The sequence below is a fragment of the Martes martes genome, assembly GCF_963455335.1.
Source record: "Martes martes genome assembly, chromosome: 16".
In the NCBI taxonomy this organism is placed as follows: Eukaryota; Metazoa; Chordata; class Mammalia; order Carnivora; family Mustelidae; genus Martes; species Martes martes.
The window spans coordinates 51,391,835-51,419,236 of record NC_137904.1 but is presented as its reverse complement, the minus strand read 5'-3'; the positions used below and the strand labels follow the sequence as shown (position 1 = coordinate 51,419,236).

The 27,402-nt window shown below is 37.9% G+C and overlaps 1 protein-coding gene across 6 annotated transcripts in view; it reads left to right on the top strand.

The window, feature by feature from the left end:
- The window catches only part of BPTF (bromodomain PHD finger transcription factor), a gene marked incomplete at its 5' end in the record, with an annotated part of 155,877 nt that overhangs the window by 86,332 nt on the left and 42,143 nt on the right, over nt 1-27,402 (top strand). For all 6 annotated transcript variants that reach the window (XM_080825943.1, XM_080825941.1, XM_080825942.1 and 3 more), the window contains 8 exons: nt 256-611; nt 1,153-1,284; nt 11,568-11,697; nt 12,619-12,757; nt 16,053-16,232; nt 17,247-19,557; nt 23,977-24,101; nt 25,531-25,659. In XM_080825943.1, coding sequence (XP_080682069.1) covers nt 256-611; nt 1,153-1,284; nt 11,568-11,697; nt 12,619-12,757; nt 16,053-16,232; nt 17,247-19,557; nt 23,977-24,101; nt 25,531-25,659 — 3,502 coding nt within the window. The remainder of the gene's footprint in view (nt 1-255; nt 612-1,152; nt 1,285-11,567; nt 11,698-12,618; nt 12,758-16,052; nt 16,233-17,246; nt 19,558-23,976; nt 24,102-25,530; nt 25,660-27,402) is intronic.

The window sequence follows — 27,402 nt, the reverse complement described above, 5'->3', positions numbered from 1 at the left end:
GTGTCGATATTTGAGATACACAAAAATACTTCATAATGTCTGATATATAATAGGCATTTAGTAAAGCTTCTTTTTATGGGAAAATCTTGGTTGTTTAATTATAACCAGTTTTAACTTCACTTACAAATTTCAAAAGTTTGGTCATAAGATATACCTGAACTTTATTTGGAATGATAAGTTACAGATTATTGAAAGACAGCTAATCAGGTTTATATATGTGATATGAATAATGAGTCTTTTCATTTTCTTGAGCAGGTACTGGTAGTTAACTCTCAAGGAGAAATTTCACGGTTGAGCACCAAAAAGGAAGTGGTCATGAAAGGAAATATCAACAATTATTTTAAGTTGGGTCAAGAAGGGAAGTATCGTGTCTACCACAATCAGTACTCCACCAATTCTTTTGCTTTGAATAAGCACCAGCACAGAGAAGATCATGATAAGAGAAGACATCTCGCACACAAATTTTGTCTGACTCCAGCAGGAGAGTTCAAATGGAATGGTTCTGTCCATGGGTCCAAAGTTCTTACCATATCTACTCTGAGACTGACTATCACCCAACTAGAAAACAATATCCCTTCATCCTTTCTTCATCCAAATTGGGCTTCACACAGGTAAAGGAAACTTAGGTTCATTTATTGCTATGAATATACTAAATATGTACGAAATGATTATTGCAGGTGCTCACTTGAAACTCATTACCGATGAATTGAATGAAGTCGCCTTAGTTAGCAAAACACTAAGGACATTAGGGATGTGAGGATACTTCTAAGTTACTGGGCCAGCATTAGCATTTGGAAAGCAGAGTCTTCATCTCTGGAGTCAGGAGGAGGCTAGTCAAAGTTCCAGAACACTGTAGAAGGTTTAAGGAGTTGGAAGACTAATTGACCTCTGGGATTCCTCTAGTGTTGAAAATCTATGATTCATGGGTCCTGTCCCCGTGCTTTAATAAAAGCACCATTTTGCACCCCAAAAGATGAATAAATAAGAGAAAAAATCTGACTCTGTGAGGTAGGAACCCAGTAGCAATATATTCAAACCTGCTTAGCCTAGAAACATAGATCCTATGAGATGGAGACAGAAATGATAGTTCTTGTGCTTTTAATTTAAGACCAACAAGTGAAGTAACTTTTTTTCCCTCCTTCTGAAATACAGGGCAAATTGGATCAAAGCAGTTCAGATGTGTAGCAAACCCAGAGAATTTGCCCTGGCTTTAGCGATTTTGGAGTGTGCAGTCAAACCTGTTGTGATGCTACCAATATGGCGAGAATCTTTAGGACACACCAGGTAAGTGAGTTCTGAGCCTCATAAATGCTGTACTGTACTCCCTTTTCGAATATTATTAGCCCGTTAATAATGAAAGTTAATGTATTTAAGAGGCCATATTATGTATCAAATTAAACTCTTCTGGCTTTTTCTTTCCTTCTCTATGAGATGTAATATGAATAAATATTTCCTATTAAAGTAAAAAGCATTTTCTTGAATAGAAAGAGTACTCACATTTTTTGAATATTCTAAAATGTTGCGGTTACTGTAGTAGGGATCTGATTTACTTAGATTTGAATGTCGAAACATCATTCAGCTCCCGAGTAGACCCAGAGTTGTGTGACTTCAGCAGACAGTTAAAAAAATTGATAAATTTTGTGACTTGAATCTACATTTTTATTCTAATGGATTTGTTTAACTTTATTTAGTCTTTAAAAAGTTGTTACTATAAAAACTAATAGAAGCTTATGGTAAAAAGTGTAAATTACTATTCAAAGTGTAAAGAATCATTTTACCTTCCCTGCCCCTCTACGGAGCCCATTCTGAAGGTATGACACTGTTATTTTGTTAATATAAATGTATTTTGTGTTGCTTCCCACATCTGTGTTTTATTTTATAATGAAAAGTTTTTTTAAAAGAAAAGTAATTTACACCTGCTAAATTTTCATCTGCTAAGGATTGCTCTCAGGGTTTTTTGTGTGTGTGTTCTCCTTATGTAAATCTTATAGATACTTTATTTTCTCTCTTTCCTACCTCCTGTTTTGAATGTAATTGCTGCTACCAATAGAGGCTTCCATAAGTGGAATGGACTTAATTTTTTTTTTTTAAGATTTTATTTATTTATTTATCAGAGACTGAGAGGGGGAGAGAGAGCAAGCGAGCACAGGCAGACAAAGTGGCAGGCAGAGGCAGAGGGAGAAGCAGGCTCCCTGCCGAGCAAGGAGCCCGATGTGGGACTCGATCCCAGGCCACTGGAATCATGACCTGAGCTGAAGGCAGCCATTTAACCAACTGAGCCACCCAGGTGTCCCATGGACTTAATTCTTCCTAGGATTAAGAAAGGAGGGTTAAGTTCAGGTGCTACACAGTGCATGCTAGGAGAGGAGAGCTGAATGGCTGGCATACCTCTATTTTATTTCTTACTGATCTCTTTTATCAGTGTAGAGCAAGGAGAGAGTCAGAGGCAATTGTGAAGCAATACTCTTTGAGTTTCTGTTGCTCCTTCTTGCATTTACCTCCAGACATGCCAAACATGTCAGTGATAATCCTGAACCTAATGTTGGTGGACCAAGAAGCCATGTCTCTGGTGACAGAGATCAGTACTTCGACAACTGAAGCTTAGCTAAATGTTGGTAAATAAACTCTAATACTCAAACATAACTTAAAGTAACTAAATCATACCTTTTATAAATTCATTTCTCAATTTTTAAAAAAGACTTTATTTACTTATTTGAGATAGAGACAGTGAGAGAGAGCATGAAAGGGGAGAAGGTCAGAGGGAGAAGCAGACTCCCGGTGGAGCAGGGACCCGGGACCGTGACCTGAGCCGAAAGCAGTTGCTCAACCAACTGAGTCACCCGGGCGCCCCATTTCTCAATTTTAAACATTCCAATGGAAGATGTAATTCACCTTTTATTTTTTAAATCTAGTTTGGTTTTTTCCTTCCTGGTTTGTCATAATGACTAGCCTTCTAAACGCATTCGTTAAGAGTTATAAAATTATATCATGAACTGTATTAGTATGACATGTCTGGTGATACAGATTAAAGAAGTCTTTTTTAATATGATGAAGTAAAATAAAATGCTCTGAATTTTTAAAAAATTAGAGACTGAGATTCAGAAAAATTAGAGATTAATAATAGGACTCTAACTTCTGTCAGTACTGTGGTCAAAAACTTCCAGGTGACAGACTTCTAAAACTTGACCCTAAGAACTGTTTACAAATTCAGCCAGCTACTTCATTCATTAAATGATAGTTTATTATGATAGTCAACAATGAAGCTTTGAGAGCCTTCTAAATATCTAACGGTTACACAACGTTTTAAAAATAGTAGTAAGCTAAGATTTTTTTTTTGAGAAAATTATAAAGTCTTTGTTGAAAAACAACATTAGGTATGGAAGAATACCTAAGTAAATAGAAATATATCTCATGTTCATGTATAGGAATGTTCAGTGTCCTAAGAGTATTAATTTTTCTCATGTTACTACATAAATTAATTTCAGTAGCATTAGTAATTATCATTGGGTTTTCTGCAGAATTTGACAAGATGATTTAAAAAAAATTTATAGAAAAGGCAATAGTAGGGTTTACATCTAAAGAACAGGGTAGAGGGATGCCTGGGTGGCTCAGTCAGTTAAGTGTCTGCCTTCAGCTCAGGTCATGACCCCAGGGTCCTGGGATTGAGTCCCACATCAGCCTTCCTGCTTGGAGGGAAGTCTGCTTCTCCCTTTGCCTGCCACTCCCCTTGCTTGTGCTTTATCTCTATCTCTCTCTATCTCTCTGACAAATAAAATCTTTAAAAAAAAAAAAAAAAGGACAGGATAGAAAGACTTGTCCTACTACATAACAAAACTTACTCAGTAGCTGTAATAATACTGTGGTATAGATGCAAAGGTTAATAGACCAGTGGTACAGAATAAGCCATCCAGGAAGAGACCAGCCCATGTATAGACATGTAATAGATGACAGAGTAGCATTTTAAAAAGGATGAACTCTTCAGTAGCAGGCCTGATGACACAATTTGAGTTATCTATATGGGGAAAATTGGACCCAGTTAGTCCGTTCCAGGTAGAGTGAATCCTAAATGTGAAAAGCAGAACTCCCAGGAAGAAAATATGAGATTATGTTTTTGGAATGAAGAAAGTTCCCTTCTTTCCTCCCTTCCTATTTCCTCCACTTCCGTCCTTCCTTCTTTCTATCCCATTTCCCTTTTCCTCTTGCCTCTCCTTCCTGTGTTTTGTTCTTCGTCCTCTCCATCCTCCCATACTTCGTTCTTTTCTCTTACTCTTGATTCTTTTCTTTCCTTCCTGATTCATTATCTTTCAGAACATACCAAAGTGTGGCATTATTTCTTTGTTTATAAGCTGTTATCTATCAGATAAGAATGAGTGTGCATATATGTGTCTGTGTGTCTGCCGTTAGTACAGGTGACTTTACTTCTTCATATTTAATATTGTGATACATACATAAGATTGTAGTATGAAGCAAGAATGGGTCATAGTAAAATAACACCTGTGAATTCATCAACCAGTTTAAAAAATAAGAACATTATCATTATTGGATCTACTTTCCATTCACATTACCTTGCCTCCCCTGAGAGATAACCATAATTTTTAAGTTTGTGTTTTGTTATACCTTTTCTTTAACTATGTAGTTTTATGACATACAGATCAGTGAATGGTGGATTTGAGTTTTATAATAATGTGTCATCCTAAAAAATCAAGTCATAGACTGGTTAAAGGTTTTTTTTTTTTTTATCATACTATAACCAAAAGAGTGTTAGTATTCACAATATATTCAAAAACTTCTATAGTTCAGTAAGAAAAAAATCAAACCATTTAGTAGGAGAAAAGACCAAAGATACAAATATAATACACAGGAGACACAAATAGCCAAAAACATGAAAATTTCCCAGTAAGGTGAGGTAAATGCACATTAAAACTAGGGACTACTATTTCACACCCATCGGATTATTAAAAATTTTAAAAATATAGGCAAATATGTCACATAATAGAAAGAGAATTCTGACACACTGCTGATAGAACAAGGAGTGAAACAGTTGCTGCAACCATGTTAAAGAATCATTTGGTAAAAACAAAAGTTGAAAATGCAGTTCTACTCCTAACTCAGTACCTTAAAGAGACCTTACATGTGTACATGAGAAGACATGTAGTTTTTTTTTTTTTTTTTTTTTTTTTTTTAGTAGGGTCCACACCCATTGTGAGCCCAGTGCAGGGCTTGAACTCAGAACCCTGAGATCAAGACCTGAGCTGAGATCAAGAGTCAGCCGCTTAACTGACTGAGCCACCAAGGCACCCCAAGATGTTTCTTACAGTATTTTATAATGGTGAAATTTGGTAACAATCCCTAACTGTCCATAATTAGGCACATTTAAGTTATGGTGTGATTCTATAATGGGCTGTTACACAGCTGTGAAACTAGAGCAAGTGTGAACGAGATTGAATCTCATAAATGTACAATAGAGTAAAAACAGTTCTTTTCTTAAAAATACATGTAGTATATGAGTCTGTTTATTTAAGTTTAAAAGCATATATTCTAGTACGTTAAAAATACTGTTTGTGGATAGACATCTGTGGTAAAAGTTTAAAGAAATGTAAGAGCTATATGCTTGAAACCTAAGAAATACACTTATAAATAAATAACAATTGTTCGGGGCCGCCTGGGTGGCTCAGTCATTAAGTGTCTGCCTTCGGCTCAGGTCATGATCCCAGGGTCCTGGGATCGAGCCCGGCGTCGGGCTCCCTACTCGGCAGAAAGCCTGCTTCTCCCTCTCCCACTCCCCCTGCTTGTGTTCCCTATCTCACTGTGTGTCTCTATCAAATAAATAAAATCTTTTAAAAAAAAAGTTCATAGAAAAATCGTAATGGAGACTAGAAAACACTTTGAATTGAATGTTCACGAGACTCCTACATAATATTGAAATTTGCAGGTTGCCACTAAAGAGCACCTGGGGGAACTTGGTCGTCTTCAGTGCTTACATTAGAAAAGAAGTGCAGATTAATTAGCTAGGCGCACATCTCAAGAAGTCACCCTGAAGACTGGAAATATTAAGAACTGTTGAATATTTAATATTTAATGAAATAGAGAACATACCTTAGATCCCATTATAATTTATCCCATTATAATTTATTAATCTCTGATGAGATTATCAGGAAAGGAAAAAATAAGGGGGAATACACAAATAACCATCAAAAATAGAAAAGGGGCTATGCCAATCAGTATTTCTGATTTGGTCTTGCTGGCACTAGGGATTTTAAACCTTGAGAGGGTCTTCTAACGTAGTATTCAGGCTTCCTACATCCATAGAGGAAGGGCCCATTGGGCTTCTAGTTTTGGGTAAAAGGATTGCGAAGAGGGTCCCCCACCCCCATCTCAGTTATTGGACAATAGGGCATAGGCCAGGCTCTCTTCTCAAGCAGGGAAAGGATTTCTGGTTCTGTTTAAAGGATATCACTGTACCTATCATAAGGAGGTGGGCAGGACCAGATGACTTCATAAAGGAAGTTCTTCAGATTTCAGGTAATAGATAATTCTTTTCAAACTTTCCTGTAAAATGGAAAAAGAAGGAAATCTTGCAGATTGTTATTTGTTAGTATAACACTGTTCTAAAACTTGATATATAGAAGTGGACAAAAGATAACTAGAAAATCATGGCCTTGTCTCCTTTATTAATGTTTATTGTTGGTTAATAATGGCAAGTAGATGTGCACTCAGGTACTCTTGAAACCATTAGCAGATATATTCAGGAGTAAATTTTTTTTTAATTATAAACCATGGCTAAATTGGCTTTCCCTAGACATGGAAGACTTGTCCACTCTTAGAAGATTATCAATATCATGATGTTTTAAGAAGCCAAAGAGCAAAAACTTTGATCATCTCATTAGATACCTAGAAGGTCTAAGTCCGTTAACTAATTTTAGTTTAAAAAATCTTATTAAATACAGATAGAGAATGGTCTTTTTTTTTCCCCCCATAAAGATATATTCTAAATTGGACCATCATGCTTTCTTGATACGTTCCCATTAACATTCAAGTGGAACAAAACAAAAATGCTCACTACCAATGCTGTCTTTTAACTTTTCTTAAAAGTAATACCTAATGTAGTTTGTCAAGAGAAATAAAACACACACATAGTGTGTGTATGTGTACGTATGTTTTCAGGTAAGGCATAATTATTATATGCAGTTGACCTAATTAGATGCTTAGAAACCCCCAAGAAAATAGAAAAACTTCCAGAAACAATCTGAAAACTAAATAAAGTTTTTATTTATTTATTTGAGAGAGAGAACGTGCACATGTGCAAGAGTTGGGGGAGGAGAGAGAGAGGGAGAAGCAGACTCCGTGCTGAGCAGGGAACTGAATGTGGGGCTCAGTCCCAGGGCGACCAGAGCCGCAGTCAGACGCTTAACCAACTAGTCCACCCTGTCTCCTGAGCAATATATTCTGTGTAACAGTAACCGTGTGGAAAATACTGTGGGAGTTCTGAGTTAAAATAACAAATTGTCTAAATACATTTAATTTTGTTTCCTGCGTAACTCCCTGAAAACTATGGCAAGGGGATTTTTTTAAAGCAAAACCCCACAGAGAAAAGGGGAACAACAGATAATACACCAGCAGTAAAACCCTGGAAGCAATAATACCCGTGGACAAATAGTAACCTACCCAAGAAGCCCAAGTCAGTAGGGAAAAGGGAGAATTTTCACAAGTCTCCCCAGAGAATCAGTAGAAGGCATAGGAGCAGGAAGTCCATTGCCGTCCATTTTGGATCGTATCTGTGCAGTGTACCTGCTTCCACCCGGTCCTGCCAGATGGCCGTGAGTATGGTGAGCCCAGAGTCTTCCGGCGTCACTCAGACCCTTACCCTCAGATTCCACCAGAAGAGGCTAATGTAACCCAGTGACAAATTTATTTTTTCTGGGAACCGTCTTTTAATGGTAAAAGTATCGCTCTTTTGCTCATGCAGCTAGCTTTATTCTTGTTACTGAATTTTCAAAGGCCAAACTTTATGCTGTTTGGGATATACACATGGTGATAAAACTATAAAGAAAAGCATGGAGATGATAACCCAAAAGTCAGGATAATGACATACTAGCTTCTGATGTATTTGGTTAGTGATACAAAGTTCTCTTTCTTACATATTTTTTAAAAAATTATAATGAAAGAAAAGATGCCCATAACAACAAAAAACTCTCAAATATCTAGGAATAAATTTAACAAGAAATATTTAGGACCATGTAAAGAAATCATTAAAACTTTACTAAAGATAGAAGGGATACTTAGTAAATGAAAGGGTGAAGAGGGACACCTGGCTGGCTCAGTTGAGCGTCTGCCTTCAGCTCAGGTCATGATCTCAGCTCAGGGTCCTGGGATCGAGCCCCACATTGGGTTCTCTGCTCAGCAGGGAGTCTGTTTCTCCCAATCCCTTTGGGATTGGAGCTGTTCCCCCTGGTTCTGCTCTCACTTATGCGCTCTCAAATAAATAAATAAATAAAGTCTTTAAAAAAAAAAAACCGAAAAGGTAAAGATGCATCATGTGTTTAGATATGTATACTACATTTTGGAAAACCGTCCATTATGATAATTATTTTAATTTCATCTATCAAAATTCATGTTCATTTGCATTATGAATAGGATTTTCCCTCCTTGGGGGGCAGACAGGCTTGATCAAAATGATACTAACATTTCAGATAGAAAAATTAATTGCAAGAAAAGGGAAGTGGATATGAGAAAAAAAGGGAATAGATATTAGAACATTTTAAAAAATAAGATTTATGGTAGCGGGAAAGAAGAAAGAACCCAGAAATAGACCTAAACACATGTGAGCATCTAGCAATGACAGCATTACATGTAAGAGAAGGAAAGAGGACATACTTTGGAGAAAATATTACCTAGATCCCTGCCTCAGCAAAAACATTCAGATCAATAAGATTTTAAAAAAAAACAACAACAACAACAAAAATTAAAAAAGCTTCACTAAGAAACCATGGATTAATTATGTTTTTGTTGTGATACTTTCTTTTTAAACAGATGTAAAACCCAGATGCCATAGAGGAAAAGAGTGGATATATGTATTTAAAATTCTGAGTGGAAAAATAATATTATAATCAAACTCAAAAGACAGATGACAAACTGAGGAAAAATATTTGCACCACAAATGGGAAGTTACCTTAATTGACAAAGATCTTTTATAAATGAAAAGGACTAATAGTCCAGTACAAACAAGACAAAGGATTTGAACAGGCATTTTACAGAAAAATAAATATGAAAGGCCAGTGGACATAAAAAAGAAATGTTTACTTTTCTCGTAATTAAGGAAATGTAAATCAAAACAGTGGGCTATAATTTCTTACCTCTCAGTTGGGCTAATAATTTAGAAGTTTGGTACTAACTTGAGTGAAGGTGTGGGAAGGCAGGGTGGCTTTTTAATTGATGGCGGTGGGAAGTGTACAATTCTGAAGAACTTTGTGGCTTTACTTGTCAGCGTTTTAAGTGCAAGAACCTTTGGACCTAGCTACCCCACCACTGGGGGACACTGGAGGTGCTCTCCAAGTTTACCAAGATAGACACAAAACATTTTTCTTATAGCTTTGTTTATAACAGCAAAATAAGCACAAGACCCTGGGCGTCATGTGGAGATTAGGAGTGGAGTTGAAGCTTGGTCCCTACTCCTGGTGACGCTCTCAGTTGAACCGTGAAGGTGTGGAAGGAACACTTGCCACCCAGTGCGCCTGCGGGTGTAGAGCGGCAGCCAAAAGCTGCGCAGTACCAGCCTGATCGGCCCTCCTTCCTGGGGCCTCCAGGCTGCCAGCAGTAGCCAAGATTTCCTCCCAAGCAAATGGGAGCTGAGCTTTGTTGCTGCCAAAACCTAAGGATTATCTTGGTGGCAGTGAGAACAACAGAATTTACTCTGGAGTAGCAAACATCACGGATTAGCTACAGTACTAACTCACTGGCCTGGCATCCCAGCAAAGTGAAGCCTTTGTATTTGATGATGGAAATATTTCTGTTTCCCATGTGAACACTAAGAGTGCGAGCGCCCAGCCCAGCTGTGAGCTCCCAGAGTGTCAGTGCCCCGTTCCCGGCCACAGTCAGTGAAGATCGCTCAGTTGCTGTGTCAGACCTGAACTTTCAGAGGGTTTTAAAGCGTGGCCCACAAAAACTGTGTTCAGAAATACTACTTGATCCTGGCTCAGTCCCTCTTTCCTTTCTCAAGCTGGCTGAGGCTTTTAGGTCATCCACCAAGCTGTACCTACAGAGCTTACCCCACTCCTTGGTTCCAAGAGTAGTGGCAAATTGGTGGTGGTTGGTATTAAGTTAGTCCCTGGTGAGAATCCACTCCCTTTCCCCTCCTCCCATCAGTTGTGAGAGAATGAAGATCCTTTGCTCTACTAGTGGCTGTGCAGCCAGTAGGCATGAGCTCTCTTGGCCTGGGGTAAGCTAGATTGTGGGTCCTATATTCACAGATACACAAAGCTTTCATGAAAATGCAGATAAATAAGGAGTTTTTAGTGGGAGGATAGAGATAAAAAGAATTAAATCCCCTTGCACATCTTTCCAGCACCACTGCCTCCCCCAAGTTGACAAAAGATCTCTTGTTTTTTTTCACATAGCTATGCATGCAAGATTGGCTACATCTGGATAGGGTGTGATAAAGCAGTTTTTCTACCACTGCAGCTCCTAGAGACAGACTCTTCTCTTCCTGGGTTTTGGTCAGTGTCCTTGTTTATAGGAAATACTCTCATTCACAAGAATCCAGTCGAATCATCTTAATGTAGAGCCTCACCACAGGCCCACCTGTTTGCCTACTGCTGGGTGCAATGATAGCCATTTTCCGTCCTTAAAAAGGAGTGTGGCCTATGCCCTGTGTTTAATGACGGACACGAATCAGTGTGGGTCCTTCTTCTCCAGCCCTTCCCCTCACCCAAAAGCAGGAGACTTGTGGGCCTTTTTCTCTATGGATGTAGAAAGCCTGAATTCTATATTAGTGGGCCCCGTGATGGCTTTAAAACCCCCAGTGCTAGATAGAATTAGAAATATTGGTTGTTAAAATAAAAGTTTTGGATTTGTTGGTCTTTTTGGTGGGAAGGAAATGATGTATTCTTTAACAGGGGACTGGTTCAATAAATTATAGTATGTCCATGCAGTGGGGTATATTATTTAATTCTTTAAAATGATCTGTATCTTCTGGTATGAAAAGATCTTCTAGTGCTGTTAATCATTGATTAAAAGCTGTGTGGTTGTGATTGTAATGTAGTATCCCCTTTGTGTAAATATGATGTTGGTGTATATATGAATAGTTTCAGGAATAAGCCGTAAGTGAGTGTATTTCTTATAGGGACCCATACGGGAAGGATGGAATATTTTTGCTTCTTTCTACTGTTTGATTTTTCCTGTTATGGAAGTATATATCTATCTATTTTTGTGAGTTGGAGTTGTCTAGGTCATGGGACTATAGCTAACCATCCTTCAGTTCTGTCTTCCTAATTTGGAGTACTGTATTTTTGTCTTTTTAATTTATTTTTCAAAGTTAAATGCACTTCATCTTTCCGTTCATATGCTCTTAGGTTGCACAGGATGACATCAATTGAAAGAGAAGAAAAGGAGAAAGTCAAGAAAAAAGAGAAAAAACAGGAAGAGGAAGAAACGATGCAGCAAGCCACATGGGTGAAATACACGTTTCCAGTTAAACATCAGGTAATTTTTCTAATAGTCTTTTAGAATAGGTTTAGCCATTTCTGAGACTTGTAATCTACAACTTTGAATATCTAAATTGTGTTTTACTTTTGACACAATCTTTTATTTAATCTAGTTGGAACGACTAAATCTTTCTGGCAATTTTATAAGCATAAATTTATCTTATTAGAATATAGGTGGGCCGTTAGACTAATCTGTTGAAATTGTTAGAAAATTGTAAAAGTGTGTTACATTTTTCATATTAGAAAGGGGTACGATTGACTTTGGGAAAACACGGGTTTGAACTGGATGGGTCCACTTAAGCACGGACTTTTTTTCTGGTAAATATAGTATAGTACTGTAAGTGTATTTTTCTTCTTCTGATTTTTCTTTTCTTTTTTTTTTAAGATTTTATTTATTTTAGAGAAAGGGTAGGGGTGGAGGGGCAGAGAGAGTCTTAAGCCGACTCCACTCTGAGCATGGAGTCCAGCACGGGGCTTGATCTCATGACCCTGAGATCATGACCTGAACCAAAAGTAAGAGACTGCACCACCCAGGTGCCCCCTTCCTTATGATTTTCTTAATGACATTTTCTTCTCTCTAGCTTACTTTGTTGTAAAGAATTCAGTATGTAATATGTATAACAACAGAATATGTATTAATTAGCCGTTTATGTTATTGGTAAGACTTTGGTCAGCAGAAGGCTATCAGTAGTTAAGTTTTGGGGGAATCAAAAGTTATATGTGGATTTTTGACTGCATGTTGTTCAGGGGTCAGCTGTAATCAGTTTTTTCATAAATTTTTGATTCCTGTTGAAAACAAAATTGATTAGTAAACTTATTTGCCTGACTGTTGATCTTGTTTGGTGAAAATATATAAAAGCAAATGTGCTTTATAAGCATTCTCATTCTCATTTAATCAGAATGTTTTCATTTATACCAGGTTTGGAAACAAAAAGGAGAGGAATACAGAGTAACAGGATATGGTGGTTGGAGCTGGATTAGTAAAACTCATGTTTATAGGTTTGTTCCTAAATTGCCAGGCAATACTAATGTGAATTACAGAAAGTCATTAGAAGGAAGTAAGTAATTGAAGTTATTTTTTTCTCTGTTATAGTTTCTGATTTTGTACTATTTCTTATAAATTTGTAGAACATTGTCCATGTTTTGGATAAAAGTGCCTTTTCTGGAATTTTTAATAGAACATACAGAACTGCCAATGTAGTTTATTAATAATAAACTCTAAAATATTTTTTTAAAGATGTTATTTATTTATTTGACAGACAGAGATCACAAGTAGGCAGAGAGGCAGGCAGAGAGAGAAGGGAAGCAGGCTTCCCGCTGAGCAGAGAGCCCGATGTGGGGCTCGTTCCCAGGACCCTGAGATCATGACCTGAGCTGAAGGTAGAGGCTTAACCCACTGAGCCACCCAGGCACCCCCTAAAATACTTTAAATTGGCTTTATTCTTGGGATTTTCATATCTAGGATTTCAGTTAAAGATGATAGAATAGAACTTACTTAAAAAAGAGAGAGAGAAAAGGCCTGAGCCACCTATTTGTTTTTCTGAAATCTTAAATTCAGTATTGCCTTACTTCCTAAGGAACCACCTGTCTGGTAACCTCAATGTTACAGCACATGACAAAGCCAGAAAGGAAATGATAGAGACTTCCGTGACCCCTCCACATAAATGAGGGAGGTATTAACTCCATTTGTGTTATTCACTAACAACTTTGGTATTCAGAATCACAGAACTCTAGAGGGGAACTGCCCTATTAAGAGACCATCTGTTTTGAATCTCACATTCCATGAGCAGATTATTTCCTGAAGATGTGACATTACATACACTTCACATAGATACAGAGGACAGAGCCCTGACCAGAATCCATGTCTCCTCGCTCCCACCGTCCTCTTTGTATGCTACGTTGCCATCTCTCTTTTGTTACCTGAGCAGTTTTCAAAAGCAGTTCTCACTCTGCGGTATATTTTGGTCGTGTGTGGTGTGATGATGTGTTCTCTCCTATGAAACCTGTGCTATAGTGACTGCTGCTTGCGTACGTAGCTAACTAATTTGACTTCTTGTGAATGTTTCTGGTGAATCCTGGACTGCCTAGATATTTGAAACTGTTAATGTGGTAAAGTTATCATTTTGAATTATACCCTTTAACAGAAAAAATATGTATTTCATAAGGCTCACTGGAATTTATATGGACTATTGTGTATCTTGCACATAGTAGATGTTCAGTGAGTATTTGTTTGCCAAATAGAACTATTCAACATTAAATTCTATTTTGATCTGATTATATTCAAGCTGAGTGTCCTTTATAATAAATTCTAAAAGATTGTTAACTTTTTTATTGCCATTTTGTTGCTCCAGTTACCCAGATAGCACTCAGAATTACAGAGAATTTTTGTTCAGTTGTGCCTGACCTGGTTTGTGTTGTGTAGTAAAATCCAGATTATCAATAAGCAAAACATTTACGCTTTTTAGGTTTATCTTATAACCACTTTCCTTAGCATACAGTTTCTGTTGTCCAAGTGCTGGGCTTTTATCCAGTCAGGTACCAAATTGGTCTTCCAGCATCTTTTATGCCTTTCCTCTTAGGTGGGAGAAGTGCACAGTGCACATTGTTAGCTTAATTTAACTACAAAGTAGGAATTACAGTGAAGGCCTTAGTAACCACCAATTTATAGTCTCAGAACTACTGGTCCCTATAAGAATGGCTAATCTAGTCTGATCATATGATAGAAGCGCAGATGTGTTGGAGAAAACCAGAGAGAAATGCAGTTCAGGGATCTTGACTTAGCATCAGAAGACTAGAGTGTTCAACTTGTTTGACTGCTGACTGTGTGCGTCCCTTATCTCTAACCTCCATTCTAACTCAGACTGGATGCATTTGTTTTGCATATTAGTTTATAAGTGTCAATAAAGGTATTGATGTGCAGGCATTAACAGGATCTTAATTAGTAGTCTGTATGTCAAGAAGACCTTTAATGGAGAGGAAATTGCAGATATTTTACAATTGTCTAAGTATCTGGATTCTTAAAGCTTTTAAGTGGGCTATTGCCATCATATAAAACTCTCTTTGAGCAACTTGAAATCATCGAAAACATATTGCCCAGCTATTCTGAAATAACTTAAAGAAGCATTGAGTAAGGAGAGTATCAGCTTAGTTTTTGTCCTGTGGTACCTGGGGGTCCAGACACATCTTGTCACTATTTTCTGTGATTTTTTTTTTCTTCTTTCACCAGTATCCTACTGTCTTGACAGATACTGAGTTTGTATTTTACACTCTTTTCCCTTCCCTCAGCCAAATCTTTCTGGAAGGAATCATTTATTTAAATAAGAAGTAGGTATATATTAAGAAGTCCTTGGGATATTTGGGATCAAGTAAAGAAGAAAATAAAAGGTAGAAAATGCCTGTAAGGCCCAAGAAAATTCATCTGAACAATAGTTCTGTATCATGGACTGGTTTTTGTTTGTTTGTTTGTTTCTTTTCCCTTATGGAAAATTTGAAACTACATGAGAGTAGAAAGAGAAGAGAAAAATGAACTCCCATGCAACCATCATTCAACTTCTGTCACTCTCCTGTTAGTTACCTTCTTTTTTCCATGAGTTCTTTTTTCCCATGTATTTAGAGCAAATTCTAGAAATCATGCTATTTACCAGTTCCATATATAGCTCTAATTAGAGTAGACATTCCATAACCATCATGACATTACCCGTTCAGCGAACTAACAGTATTTAACACATCCATCTTGAGAGTCTCAGTTCCTATTCCAATTACCCCAGTTGTGCCAGAGACACCATTTTACTGTTGGCAATAAATTAGGTTCAGACAAGGCCAAACATTGCATTTGGTTATTTCTTTGAAGTCTCTTTTATTCTGTGATAAATGCTGATTCCCTACCCAGGGGGAAAAACAAGTACGTAAACAAACTTCTGTAATTAATTTCACTGGCTCTTGGATAGCCTTGAAGTCTATCCGTGGACTCTGGGTGAAAAATACTTAAGTATTTATCCTTCTAATGTGATTCTTTAACACGAAGTATGTTAGAAACACTGATGTAGACTTAGTGGAGTCATTGAGCAGTTGAAATAGTCTCATATGTGAAGGATTCTAAAGAACTTCTAAAATGCACTCATTCCTTTTATGCTTTTGGTCAGCTGAGCATATTAGGAAAGTGTAGACTATTGTCAACTTTTGTGGTTTTTTTATTTAAAAAAATGGTATAAATACTGGAAATTACTTGATAATTTCCACTAAACTAGATTTATTAAAGTAAATTGCTAATATTCAGAATACCCATAATTTTATATATATATGTATGTGTGTATATATATATACACACGCATATACACACTCAATTCTTTTTAGCCAAAAATAATGTGGATGAAAATATGGATGAATCAGATAGAAGAAAAAGTCCACGGAGTCCAAAAAAAATAAAAACAGAGCCTGATTCTGAGAAAGGCGAGGTAAAAGATTCAGATGCTGCCAAAGGAGCAGACCAAAGTGAAATGGACGTTTCCAAGATTACTGAGAAGAAGGACCAAGGTAAGGAGAGTATCCGGTGTGGAGGGCAGCCTGGGGGTGATAAGATTGCACTGGATCAGACTCGCACAGCAGAAGAGGTACTGCCTTGTCTTTCTTTGATCGCAACTTTATTGAATCATAACTCATGTGCTGTATAACTCACCCATTTAAAATGTATAGTTCGGTGGTTTTTAGTATTTCACAGAGCTGTTCAACTATCACCATTATCAGTTTTAGAACATTCTCATTACCCCGAAAGGAAACCTCATACTCATTAGCAGTTAGTCTTCAGTCCTCCCTAATTCCCCCTCAGCCTACTAGTCTACTTTCTGTCTCTGTGAATTTGCCCTATTTTGGACATTTTGTATAAATGAAATCATGTAATATGTGGTCCTTTGGGACTGGTTTCTTTGACTTTGTGTAATGTTTTCAAGGTTCGCCCATGTTGTAGCATGTGTCAGCATTTTTTTATTTTTATTTCCGAATAACAGTCCATTTTTTGGTTGTGCCTCATTTTGTTTATCCAGTCATCAGTTGGTGGATGTTTGGGTTTCTACTTTTTGGCTGTTACAAATACTGATAAGGCCATTTGTGTACAAGTTCTTATATGGATATATGCTTTCATCCCTCTTGGGTAAACACCTAGTAGTGGAATTACTGGGTCCAACCTTCTGAGGAACTTACGTTGTCTTTTGTGAAAAGTCATTTTTTAAAAACTAGATAAGCTAGATAATGTATGAGCCCTAAGATATTTTATGACCACAAAACATTCTAAACAAAATCTTCATGAAGGTATGGTGTATGGGGTAACTGTCACATGCTAAGTAATTTTTCACTGTGACATTCTAATTTCAGATACTAAGAATCAGAATATTTAAATATTTACTAGATGTTTTTAAACCTTTTATAAAGTTTAATTTATATTGAAGCCCTTGAGTGAAAATAAAAAACATTGCTAGTTTTTAAAATAAAAATATTGTGAATTCCACATTGGAGACTAAAAGTTACACTTACATAAATGTCTTTGTTTCACAGATGTGCAAGAAATTTTAGATTCTGACAATGAGAAACCCTTTAAGGAAGAACCAATGGAGATAGACGATGATGTGAAAACAGAGCCACGTATAAACTGTCACGAAGGTTCTCAAGTAGATGTGGTCAATGTCAGTGAGGGCTTCCATTTAAGGACTAGTTATAAAAAGAAAATTAAATCATCCAAGCTAGATGGACTTCTTGAAAGGAGAATTAAACAGTTTACACTGGAAGAAAAACAGCGCCTCGAGAAAATGAAGTTGGAGGGTGGAATTAAGGGTATAGGAAAGACCTCTGCAAGTTCTTTGAAAAGCCTCTCTGAGTCACCAGTAACAATGAAAGCAAAAGAAGGGTGTCAAAGTGACTCACTTAGACAAGAACAAAGCCCTAATGCAAGTAACGGTAAATCTGAAGATGTGATTCGGGGATGCTCACAAAGTGATTCCTCGGTTCTTGGAATCGGTGATCCTGATCGTACAACAGAGAGACTTTATCCAAAAGATCAAATGTTAGATGATGTCTCCATTCAGAGCCCAGACACAAACTGTCAGAAACAAAATTCTGTTGGAAATGACATAGATGAGAGTCTCTCTGAACCTACGAGTCAAGGCCAGGAACCTAGTAAGATTAAAACAAGAGGAAGTGACTTTCTCATTGGTGACTCCAAACTAGCCTGCACAGATGAAATTGGTACTTTGATCTATAAAAATAAAAAGCCACTCATACAGGAGGATAATGACACCATTGTTTCTCCTTCCCAGAGCCCTTCACTTCCATCAGTACCTAAAAGTACTGATGATAAAGATCTCTCGTCGCTGTCAAAAGTAGTGGACTTTGAAGGAAAACTAGGATGTGTCTCTGAATATAACAGCACTTTGGAAAATAGTTCTGATACTATGTCTATTCAGGACAGCAGTGAAGAAGATATGATTGTTCAGAATAGCAATGAAAGTCTTTCTGAGCAGTTCATAACTCAAGAACAAGGTATTGAAGGCTTGGAGCCATTGAAACGGGAGTTTGTTCCAGAGAGGTCCCCTGGAAACTGTGATAAAAGACCACAGGGTAAGGTAACTGAAGCAAATGGTAGAAAGCCAAGTCAAGAACAGAAATTAGAGGAGAGAACAGTTAATAAATGTATTGATCAAGTCAGTCTAAAAAGCAGTGCTGACAAAAAGAATAATGAAAATCGAGAGTCTGAAAAGAAAGGACAGAAAGCAAGTACCTTTCAAATAAATGGAAAAGATAATAAACCCAAAACATATTTAAAAGGGGAATGCTTGAAAGAAATCTCTGAGAGTAAAGTAGTAAGTGGTGACATTGAACCAAAGCTTAATAATATAAATAAAATAATTCCTGAAAATGATATTAAGCCTTTGACTGCTAAAGAATCTGCTGTAAAGCCATTCATGAACGGTGATGTCATCATGGAAGATTTCAATGAAAAAAACAACTCGGAAGCAAAATCATGTTTACGGAGATCTTCAGATGGTGAAGGCGACTACCAAGATGGCCTGGAGACCCTGCCATCAACCAAAGAGTGTGAGAGTGCACACGCTACCATGCCTTCACTGTCTTGTCCAGAAAGCAGTTCAGTGAATCAGGTAGAAGATATGGAAGTTGAAACCTCAGAAGTTAAGAAAGTTACTCCCTCACCTGTTCCTTCTGGAGAGGAATCTAACCTCAGTAATGATTTTGTTGATGAAAATGGTCTGCCTGCCCACAAAGATGAAAATGTCAACGGAGAGTCCAAGAGAAAAACAGTCATCACAGAAGTCACCACCATGACATCCACAGTGGCCACAGAATCAAAAACCGTAATCAAAGTAGCAAAAGGTGATAAGCAGACTGTGGTCTCTTCCACAGAAAACTGTGCCAAATCCACTGTTAAAACCACCACTACAACTGTAACAAAGCTTTCCACACCCTCCACAGGCAGCAGTGTGGACATCATCTCCGTGAAGGAGCAGAGTAAGACTGTGGTCACCACAACAGTGACAGACTCACTGACCACTGCAGGGGGCACTCTGGTGACATCTATGACGGTGAGCAAAGAATATTCCACAAGAGACAAAGTGAAACTCATGAAATTCTCGAGACCCAAGAAGACTCGTTCAGGTACAGCTCTGCCATCCTATAGAAAGTTTATCACCAAGAGCAGCAAGAAGAGCATATTTGTTTTGCCTAATGATGACTTAAAAAAGTTGGCCAGAAAAGGAGGAATTCGAGAAGTCCCTTATTTTAATTACAATGCAAAACCTGCCTTGGATATATGGCCATATCCTTCTCCTAGACCAACGTTTGGTATCACTTGGAGGTATGTACTTTAAAATGTATTTGGGGAAGGGAGAAAGCCTTAAAAAGCGTTATCTAGTAAGCATATCTCATTTTTTACAGAAAAAAATGAGATAATAAGAGATGAGATAGGGGAGCAGAAGTTTAATGGGCTAAGTTAGTAATGGAAATAAGATAGAATCTTGAATTTGGCCAGCTTGGAGGTACTCAAGTTTCTTAAGGAAAAATGTTTAAAAACTGAAAAAAATGTAAGGGAATTCTTTAAAATGAAATTCAGTTTTACTTATCACAAGACAGAAGAAACATGTCAAATATAGTTGTTTTTGTGCTTTAACTTTCCAAATTATTGCCATGTGTTTGCCTTGGGAACGAGAGAATTACAGACTTGGATAATCACCTTTCTGGAATGTTTGTATTTTATTTCTATTAGGTAATTCATAGAAACATAAGACATAGGAAACATGCCTGTGAATCACACAAGGTTCATCATAACATGGAAATCTTCCTAATGTAATTTATTTGCATGATAAACATTTATTTTGGAGTTCTCTTTTATTTATGTGAGAAGAGGTAGTCTCTGAGATTCCTTAGGGATTTTTTTTAAACCCAGAAATAGTCTTAATTTAAAATTTTCTGGGCATTATGCATTAAGCTTTGGGGATGAGTCATAGTACATAGTGTTGACAATTGTCAGATCGTGTAGTTTTATATTGGGAAAGGATCTTAGAAATTCTTATCTTTTATAGATGTGTAATAATTTGCCTCTGGCCACAGAGGGACAGAGTTAGGAATAGTTCCCAGTTTTCCTAAATTCCAGTCCAGTACTATATCTGCCCTATCACATTTCACTCATCTGTCCTTGCTTTGTCCTTTTTCATGTCCTTGTCTTTTTATCTTTTCATCCTCACAACTGGAAAGGACAGAACATAAAGACTGAAAACGTAAGAGTTCTATGGGGCATGCTCGGAAGTCAGGAACAGTCTTGATTGCCTCTAGATTTTGATAGGAACCTGAAGTTATTTCAACAAATGAGCAGACTTCATTTCACTCTAGGCTTCATTTCTGTGTGTCTTTATTATGGTTCCAGTTTCTTTAAGTTAAAATCATACCTTTTTTGGTTTCTTTTATATTATAATTAGTATTGTAAAACAAACAAACAAAAAAAGGCGAAGTGTAAATGAGTATTCTCTCTAAAGGAATTAATTTACTAACATGGCCAGTCATAGTTGGTTTAACCAAGGTTTTTATAACTCATCTTTTGATTTGAATTAAAATATCATCACTCCATTACACATTCAATAGAGACAGCTGAAAAGTACAATTTCTCTGCAGGGCCTGCAATGAAGGATTTGCAGAATCCTGCAGGGAATCAAGGAACTCTTCATTACAGTTCATGGATTTATAGGATTACTCTGCACTTTTCTGCTTTCTTCATTGAGAGCGGTCCCAAAATGTATCCTTGACTGTCCTGCAGGTAACTTCTTTCCCACTGGAAAAGTTACTATGTACAAATACTTTAATTAAAATGACCTGGCAGTTGTGGAGGCCGACCTTTCTGCTCTTTTCTTTTCCGAAGTGGAAGGTAGGCTCAACTGGGAAGCACTTTTCTCTGAACCCGTTCCTATCGAGTGTTGCCCAGGGCTCTTATCTGCACGGCTGGGTTTCAGGAGCCTTGTATTGTTTTAATATGCACTGTGGGCACAGTTGGTACCTGTGTAGTTAATTTCTCACCTGTTAATGGAAGGAAATACCATCCTGTACATTTTAAACAGATATTGCTGTCAAATATGTGCTAACGGCTCAGTTTGCTGAAGTTGAGGGAAGATAACAAGAATCCCTTGTATCTAACAGAAGGATGGGTAAATATGTAAAATATTCTTGACTTTAGAATGCATTTTTAAAAGGTGTATTGCTGTAAAAACCATGGATGTGAAATGCATTTTTGTATTCACACTTGAATAAGATATGTCTGATGCTTAGAGTAGACATTAAGAATGCCAAGAGGTGCTTGTTTGAGCTTTATTCATGTTAAGGTTGAGCAGTAGTGAAAAGGGAAACTTGTCAACTCCTCAGGCTTCTTTTCCCCTCCACACTCTCCATTCCCTCACCTCCTGTTTCCGGGGCCCTGCTTCTGTTTCATTATCACTTTGAACCAGTAGTGGTCTCCACAGTGCCTCCCGAACAAAGGATTCTCCTGAAAGGCAGATCTATCCTGTGAATATTCGGTGGGAGCTGAGCAGCCTTCCACGTGTTAACTACAACTGCAGGGCTGGGAGGGGGAAAGCGTTTGTCACCCGTGCACCACGTCTGTGCGAAGTACTTCCCTTTTACAACCCATCCTATACTGGATACGTTTCAGAAGCCTTCAGCAGCTCACCTTTAATGCTCTTCTCTCCTCCCATGTGGCCGCACGTTCTGGCTCTCCCGTCCTCTCCTGCCGGCTTCATGTCTTGCTACGCCTCCAGCCCCTTCCCTCCAGTCAGAGCACAGCAGATGTGGTTGCTGGGAAGAAGAGTGTGCTGTTGTACACCTTCCTCCTGAGCGGATGTGTGCCCTTTGCCCAGCTGTAGCCACCTCCCCGTCTTTGTCCTTCGAGACCCAGGCAAGGCTCTGATCCCCAAACCAGAGCCGAGTCAGGTGCCACTCACACTTCCCTCTGTTACAGCTCCTGAGGAAGCAAGGACGGATCATGATTCATTTCCGTCTCCAGCTCTTTTCAGTCAGTCTAACACACATAGAAGGCACTCACGTATTTTTTGAATGAATATGTAAATGAACAGGCTTTTGGTGTGTTCTCCTCCTCCTGGTGTTTCCGTTGCAAAATGTGGGTGCACTGAAGTTGCTATTTGACAGTAAAGAGTGAGCTGAGGAAGAAGAGAGTGAATAAGAAACATTTCTTTTCCCAAATACTTACCCATTTGCTGTGTCCAGAGTTCCCTAGGCATTTCTGTAGGGTATGGTCTGAAAGTGACACATACTTTCCCCCCTTCTCGGGACATCCCTGCACTGGATAACATTCCCCCCTCCCATTTAAGAATTGTTCTGTCTAGGGGCGCCTGGGTGGCTCAGTCGTTAATAAGCGTCTGCCTTTGGCTCAGGTCATGATCCCAGACTTCTGGGATCGAGCCCCGCATCGGGCTCCCTGCTCAGCGGGAGGCCTGTTTCTCCCTCTCCTATCCCCTCTGCTTGTGTTCCCTCTCTCACTGTCTCTCTCTCTCTCTCTGTCAAATAAATAAAATCTTAAAAAAAAAAAAAAGAATTGTTCTGTCCAGGTTAGAGGATTCACAGGGCGAAAGCACAAGAAAGGAAATCTTGGTGTCACAGGTGGAGATGGGAATTTAAGAAGCTGCTGCAACTTTTTGGTTGGAGCATTCCCTTTCTCTCATTGTTCATTTTCCCAGTTTAATGTTTAGAACAGAAGGCATTGCCTCTCAAATACAAATTGTCTTAAGGTTTACCTTCTATGTCTGTTAGAGGAGGAAATTATTTTAGTTTTATAGATTTTTCTGTATACTGCAGTCAGCCAGTATTATATTTATTTAAGTACGTGTAGCATTTAATTACACACTAACAGAGAATTGATACTCTAGGGCTGCTTTACAATATTTTATGGTTGGTTCCATCTTGGGACATAATACTCATTGCAGCTGTAAACTCATTTTGAAATATATCTTCAATATTATTTTTAAAAGAATATCTAGAATGTTCAGTAACTTAGAAAAAACCTGAATACAGAGATTCCTGTGTCTCCTTTTCAGTAACTAATCTCGTATTATCCTTTTTTATTACTGATTGTGTTACAGAACTCTAAAACTATTAACTAATGTGACTAGAGTGTTTATTAGTATTAGCAGGTGTTCATCATCCAGTAGTTCATGTTTTGCAGAACCACCATTTGGATACAGAATTTCTGTCCATTTGGAAAGGCCTAATTGGATTTGCAGGGGGTCTTTTTTTTTTTTTCCCCCTGTTTTGTGTTTTGAGAAAATTTGTTTCAGCACAAATAAATCAGTTACGATTTTATCCTTTTTCAAAACTCTTTTATCACCTTTAGTAACACAATTATTTCCCTGTATTTGTTCTTTGTAATTTCTCCAGCACATATTTTGAAATTAGGCTAAATGTATAAAATCTTCATAAATTCTTGCCATGTCAGTCTTAAAATGAAACATGCTCATTTTACAAATTTATATGGCATTTGAAGCAACTGCAGACCCTTTTTAAGTTGTTAGATGCATGTTACACGTAGGAACAAAAGGGTTATTTTATTAAGGGACATGTAATAGCCAAAGTACTTATAAAATCATCATTATTAAAATCATAATGAAGACAAGAAACCAGCCATTCAGTTTAATAATAGAACATGAGTGTCTGTGTGTGTGCACACCTGCGCGTGTACGTACACAATACATATGTAGTTTTTCTTGGGTTTTTCTTTCAGGTATAGGCTTCAGACTGTGAAGTCCTTAGCTGGAGTGAGCCTTATGTTACGGTTACTGTGGGCAAGCCTGAGATGGGATGACATGGCAGCCAAGGCTCCTCCAGGAGGAGGGACTACACGGACAGGTAAGGGTTACTTATTTTCTGTTTGAAGTTGAAAAGAGAAAAAAATCACTTGACAGTTCACTTAATTTTAAGCATTTCTGTTATTTATTAAAATATAACACTTGTGTATAAAAATACAGCTTTGCTGAAGTTGGGCAGCACGTGTTGTAAGATCCTGGGGGCAGGCAGGGAAGAGGGGGGTCAATTTAAAAGGTGAGTCACTTTTATATGTGAACCAGTCTGGATTTTTAAAAAGATCTTTATTGGGGTGCCTGGGTGGCTGTCAGAAAACATTTGACTCTTGATTTTAGCTCAGATCATGATCTTGGGGCCATGAGATCGAGCCCCGTGTTGGGCTCCACTCTCAGCAGGGAATCTGCTTGAGATTCTGTTTCTCCCTCCACGTCCAGCCCCTAGCCCTCCCAACTCCCAATACTCGATCACTTGCATGCATGTGCTCGCTCACACTCTCACAATATAAATCTTTTTTTTTTCCCCCCAGATTCTGGTCTTTATTTTCTTTGTATTCTCATAAGTACAGTTTTAACAGATTTATTATGGTATAATTTACATAAAACAAACTGCACACATATATAAGACACACATTCTGGTAAGTTTTCAGACTCATGGGGGCGCCTGGGTGGCTCAGTCGTTAAGTGGCTGCCTTTCGCTCAGGTTATGATCCCAGGGTCCTAGGATTGGGCCCCGCATCAGGCTTTCTGCTCAGCGGGAAGCCTGCTTCTCCCTCTTTCTCTGCTTTCATTCTCTCTCTCTCTCTCTCTCTCTCTCTCTCTCTGTCAAATAAATAAATAAATCTTTAAAAAAAAAAAAAAAAGGCCACTCATGGCCCTTTGTTATCACTCCCCCTTCTGTCCTCGTGAAACTACTGAGCAGCCTTCTTTCACTGACATTTAGTGTATATTTTCTAGAGAGTTCTTTGTGTTTATATTTTTCTCTTTCTCCTGGTTCTTTCTTCCTCTTTTTTAGTTGATAAATGGAACTGGAAAACATACATGATTTTAAGAAATTGACATACATGATTTAAAAAATTGAGTGGATGTGCATGATGACAAAAGCAGCAAAATCATCTAAAAAGTTGAAATATAAATCTTTTTTCTAAAAAGATTTTTATTATTGTAGAGTATAAGTCAGTTAAACTAGGACGTCTGGAATCCTGTGTTTGCTGCTTCTTTCAAACAGTATTTTGACTGTTTCACTGCCAGAAGCTAAGCTGCCCCCAGATAGTATTTTGCTCAGTTTAGAAATTTTCAGTGAGGTAGAAAGTCAGTATTATTGTACTCTAGCAATGATCCTGAAGTCCTTAATTAATCAAATGTTTTCAAAAGTTTATTCCATGTGTGTCTCCTTTTTAAAGCACCAGATGTTGTACCTTTTTAGTTTCTGAATATTTTAGGTGGTTATTAATACTGTGTGGATTAAATCACCATAGAAACATCTGAAACTGAAATCACAACAACAGAGATAATTAAAAGGCGAGATGTTGGTCCGTATGGCATTCGATCTGAATATTGTATCCGGAAAATCATTTGCCCCATTGGAGTTCCAGAAGCACCAAAAGGTAAGGAATACAAATAATTCTGTTCTTTTGTTATTGACCTGTTAACCACATCTTTTACCAATTAAAATTTGATTATAGGGACATTTGGATGGCTCAGTCGGTTAAGTGTCTGCCTTCGGCTCAGTTCATGATCCCTGGGTCCTGGGATCGAGTCCTACATAGGGCTCCTCGCTCAGTGGGGAGCCTGCTTCTCTCTCTGCCTCTGCTCCTGCCCCTGCTTGTGTGTGCTCTCTCTTCTCTCTCTGTGACAAATAAATAAAATAAAATCTTTAAAAATTTTTTTGATTGTAATCATTTCCTTAACTCTTTATTCCACTTATGAAAAAGATATCTTTTCATTACATGAACGATAACATTACAAAAAAAATCTTTTCATTACATATCTTTATATTACATTTTTTTAAATGGTATTTAAGTAATAAACATAACAGGATTTCACTAGACAAACATATCTATAGGCATTGTTCCAAGCACAGGGAGGGTGCAGAGAACTGTAATACCTTTTCTAGGGGCACCTGGGTGGCTCAGTTGGTTGAGTGTCTGACTTGGTTTCCCACGATCTCCTGGGTTGTGGGATCGAGCTCCATGTCAGGCTGTAGCTCAGGAAGAAGTCTCCTTGAAAGATTCTCTTCCTCTGCCCCTCTATCTGCTCATGCTCATGCTTGCGCACACGAGAGCTCTCTCTCTCTCTCTCAAGTAAATCTTAAAAAAATAGTAATACCTCTTATAATTAAGATGTGGAACAGTGACTGATACCAGACCTTCAGCCCTAAGAGGGTAGCTGCTGAGTCTGTCTGGTTTGTTTTTGTCCTGACACCCGTTGTAGAATCTGACACATGAGTGGTCACTGAACATCTGTTGATTCAAGGGTTAAAGCTGTTGTGAAATACTTCAGTTCTCAGGTAGAAACAACCTAAGAGGCATAAAGAGTGATTCATTTATAACGTAACAGTTACAGAGCAACTACATGATAAGAACTAGACCGCAAATACATGGAAGAATGGGATTGAGCCCCTGTTCTCACGGAAGTGAAGAAAAGGTTATAGTATTAAAATTCTATAACATGGGAATCAAAACCGTTAATGCTAAAAAGAGTTCAGTGAGGTGACCAGATTCAAGAGATATAGATAGATTAAAATGAATAATTTTATTTCATATGTGCAGAAAAACATCTAGGGAAAAAATCTGTTATGAAATGGGTAAAAAGAGAATGCTGTCCTTAGAAACGTACTACTTAATAATAGAAGCTAATTGTCTCCAAATGTATGTGGTTTATACTTTGAAATCTGATTAAATTCAAAAGTTCCTCTTGCAGAATCAATGAGAATAGATTTTTTAAAAAGAACCTCAATAAGGGGTACGGGTCCTAGCAGAGGATGAAAATTAGCGTAAGTAAAACAGTGTTGTCATGGAACTGAGACAGCCATTGATGGGCAGAGAAACAGATGGAACAAGTGGTTTCTGACCTGTCTTCAGTCTTGACCCCAGAGCTTTCAAATCACTGCAGTCTCTTTGGATCACATTTCTTTGCCTCTTACCACTTTGAATAACCTTGGTCCTACTGCTGTTTCTGCTTTCTTCGGCAGCTTCCTTGTTCCCTGAACAAATGGGATGGTTCAGTGCTTGCCTCTTTCTACTTTTTATTTTTAAAATCTTACCATTAGATTTTACCTCTACTAAATGGTTTCAGATCCGTTCTTCACACAGGCAACTTTCAGATCCCCCTTCTCAGTGCTGTGATGG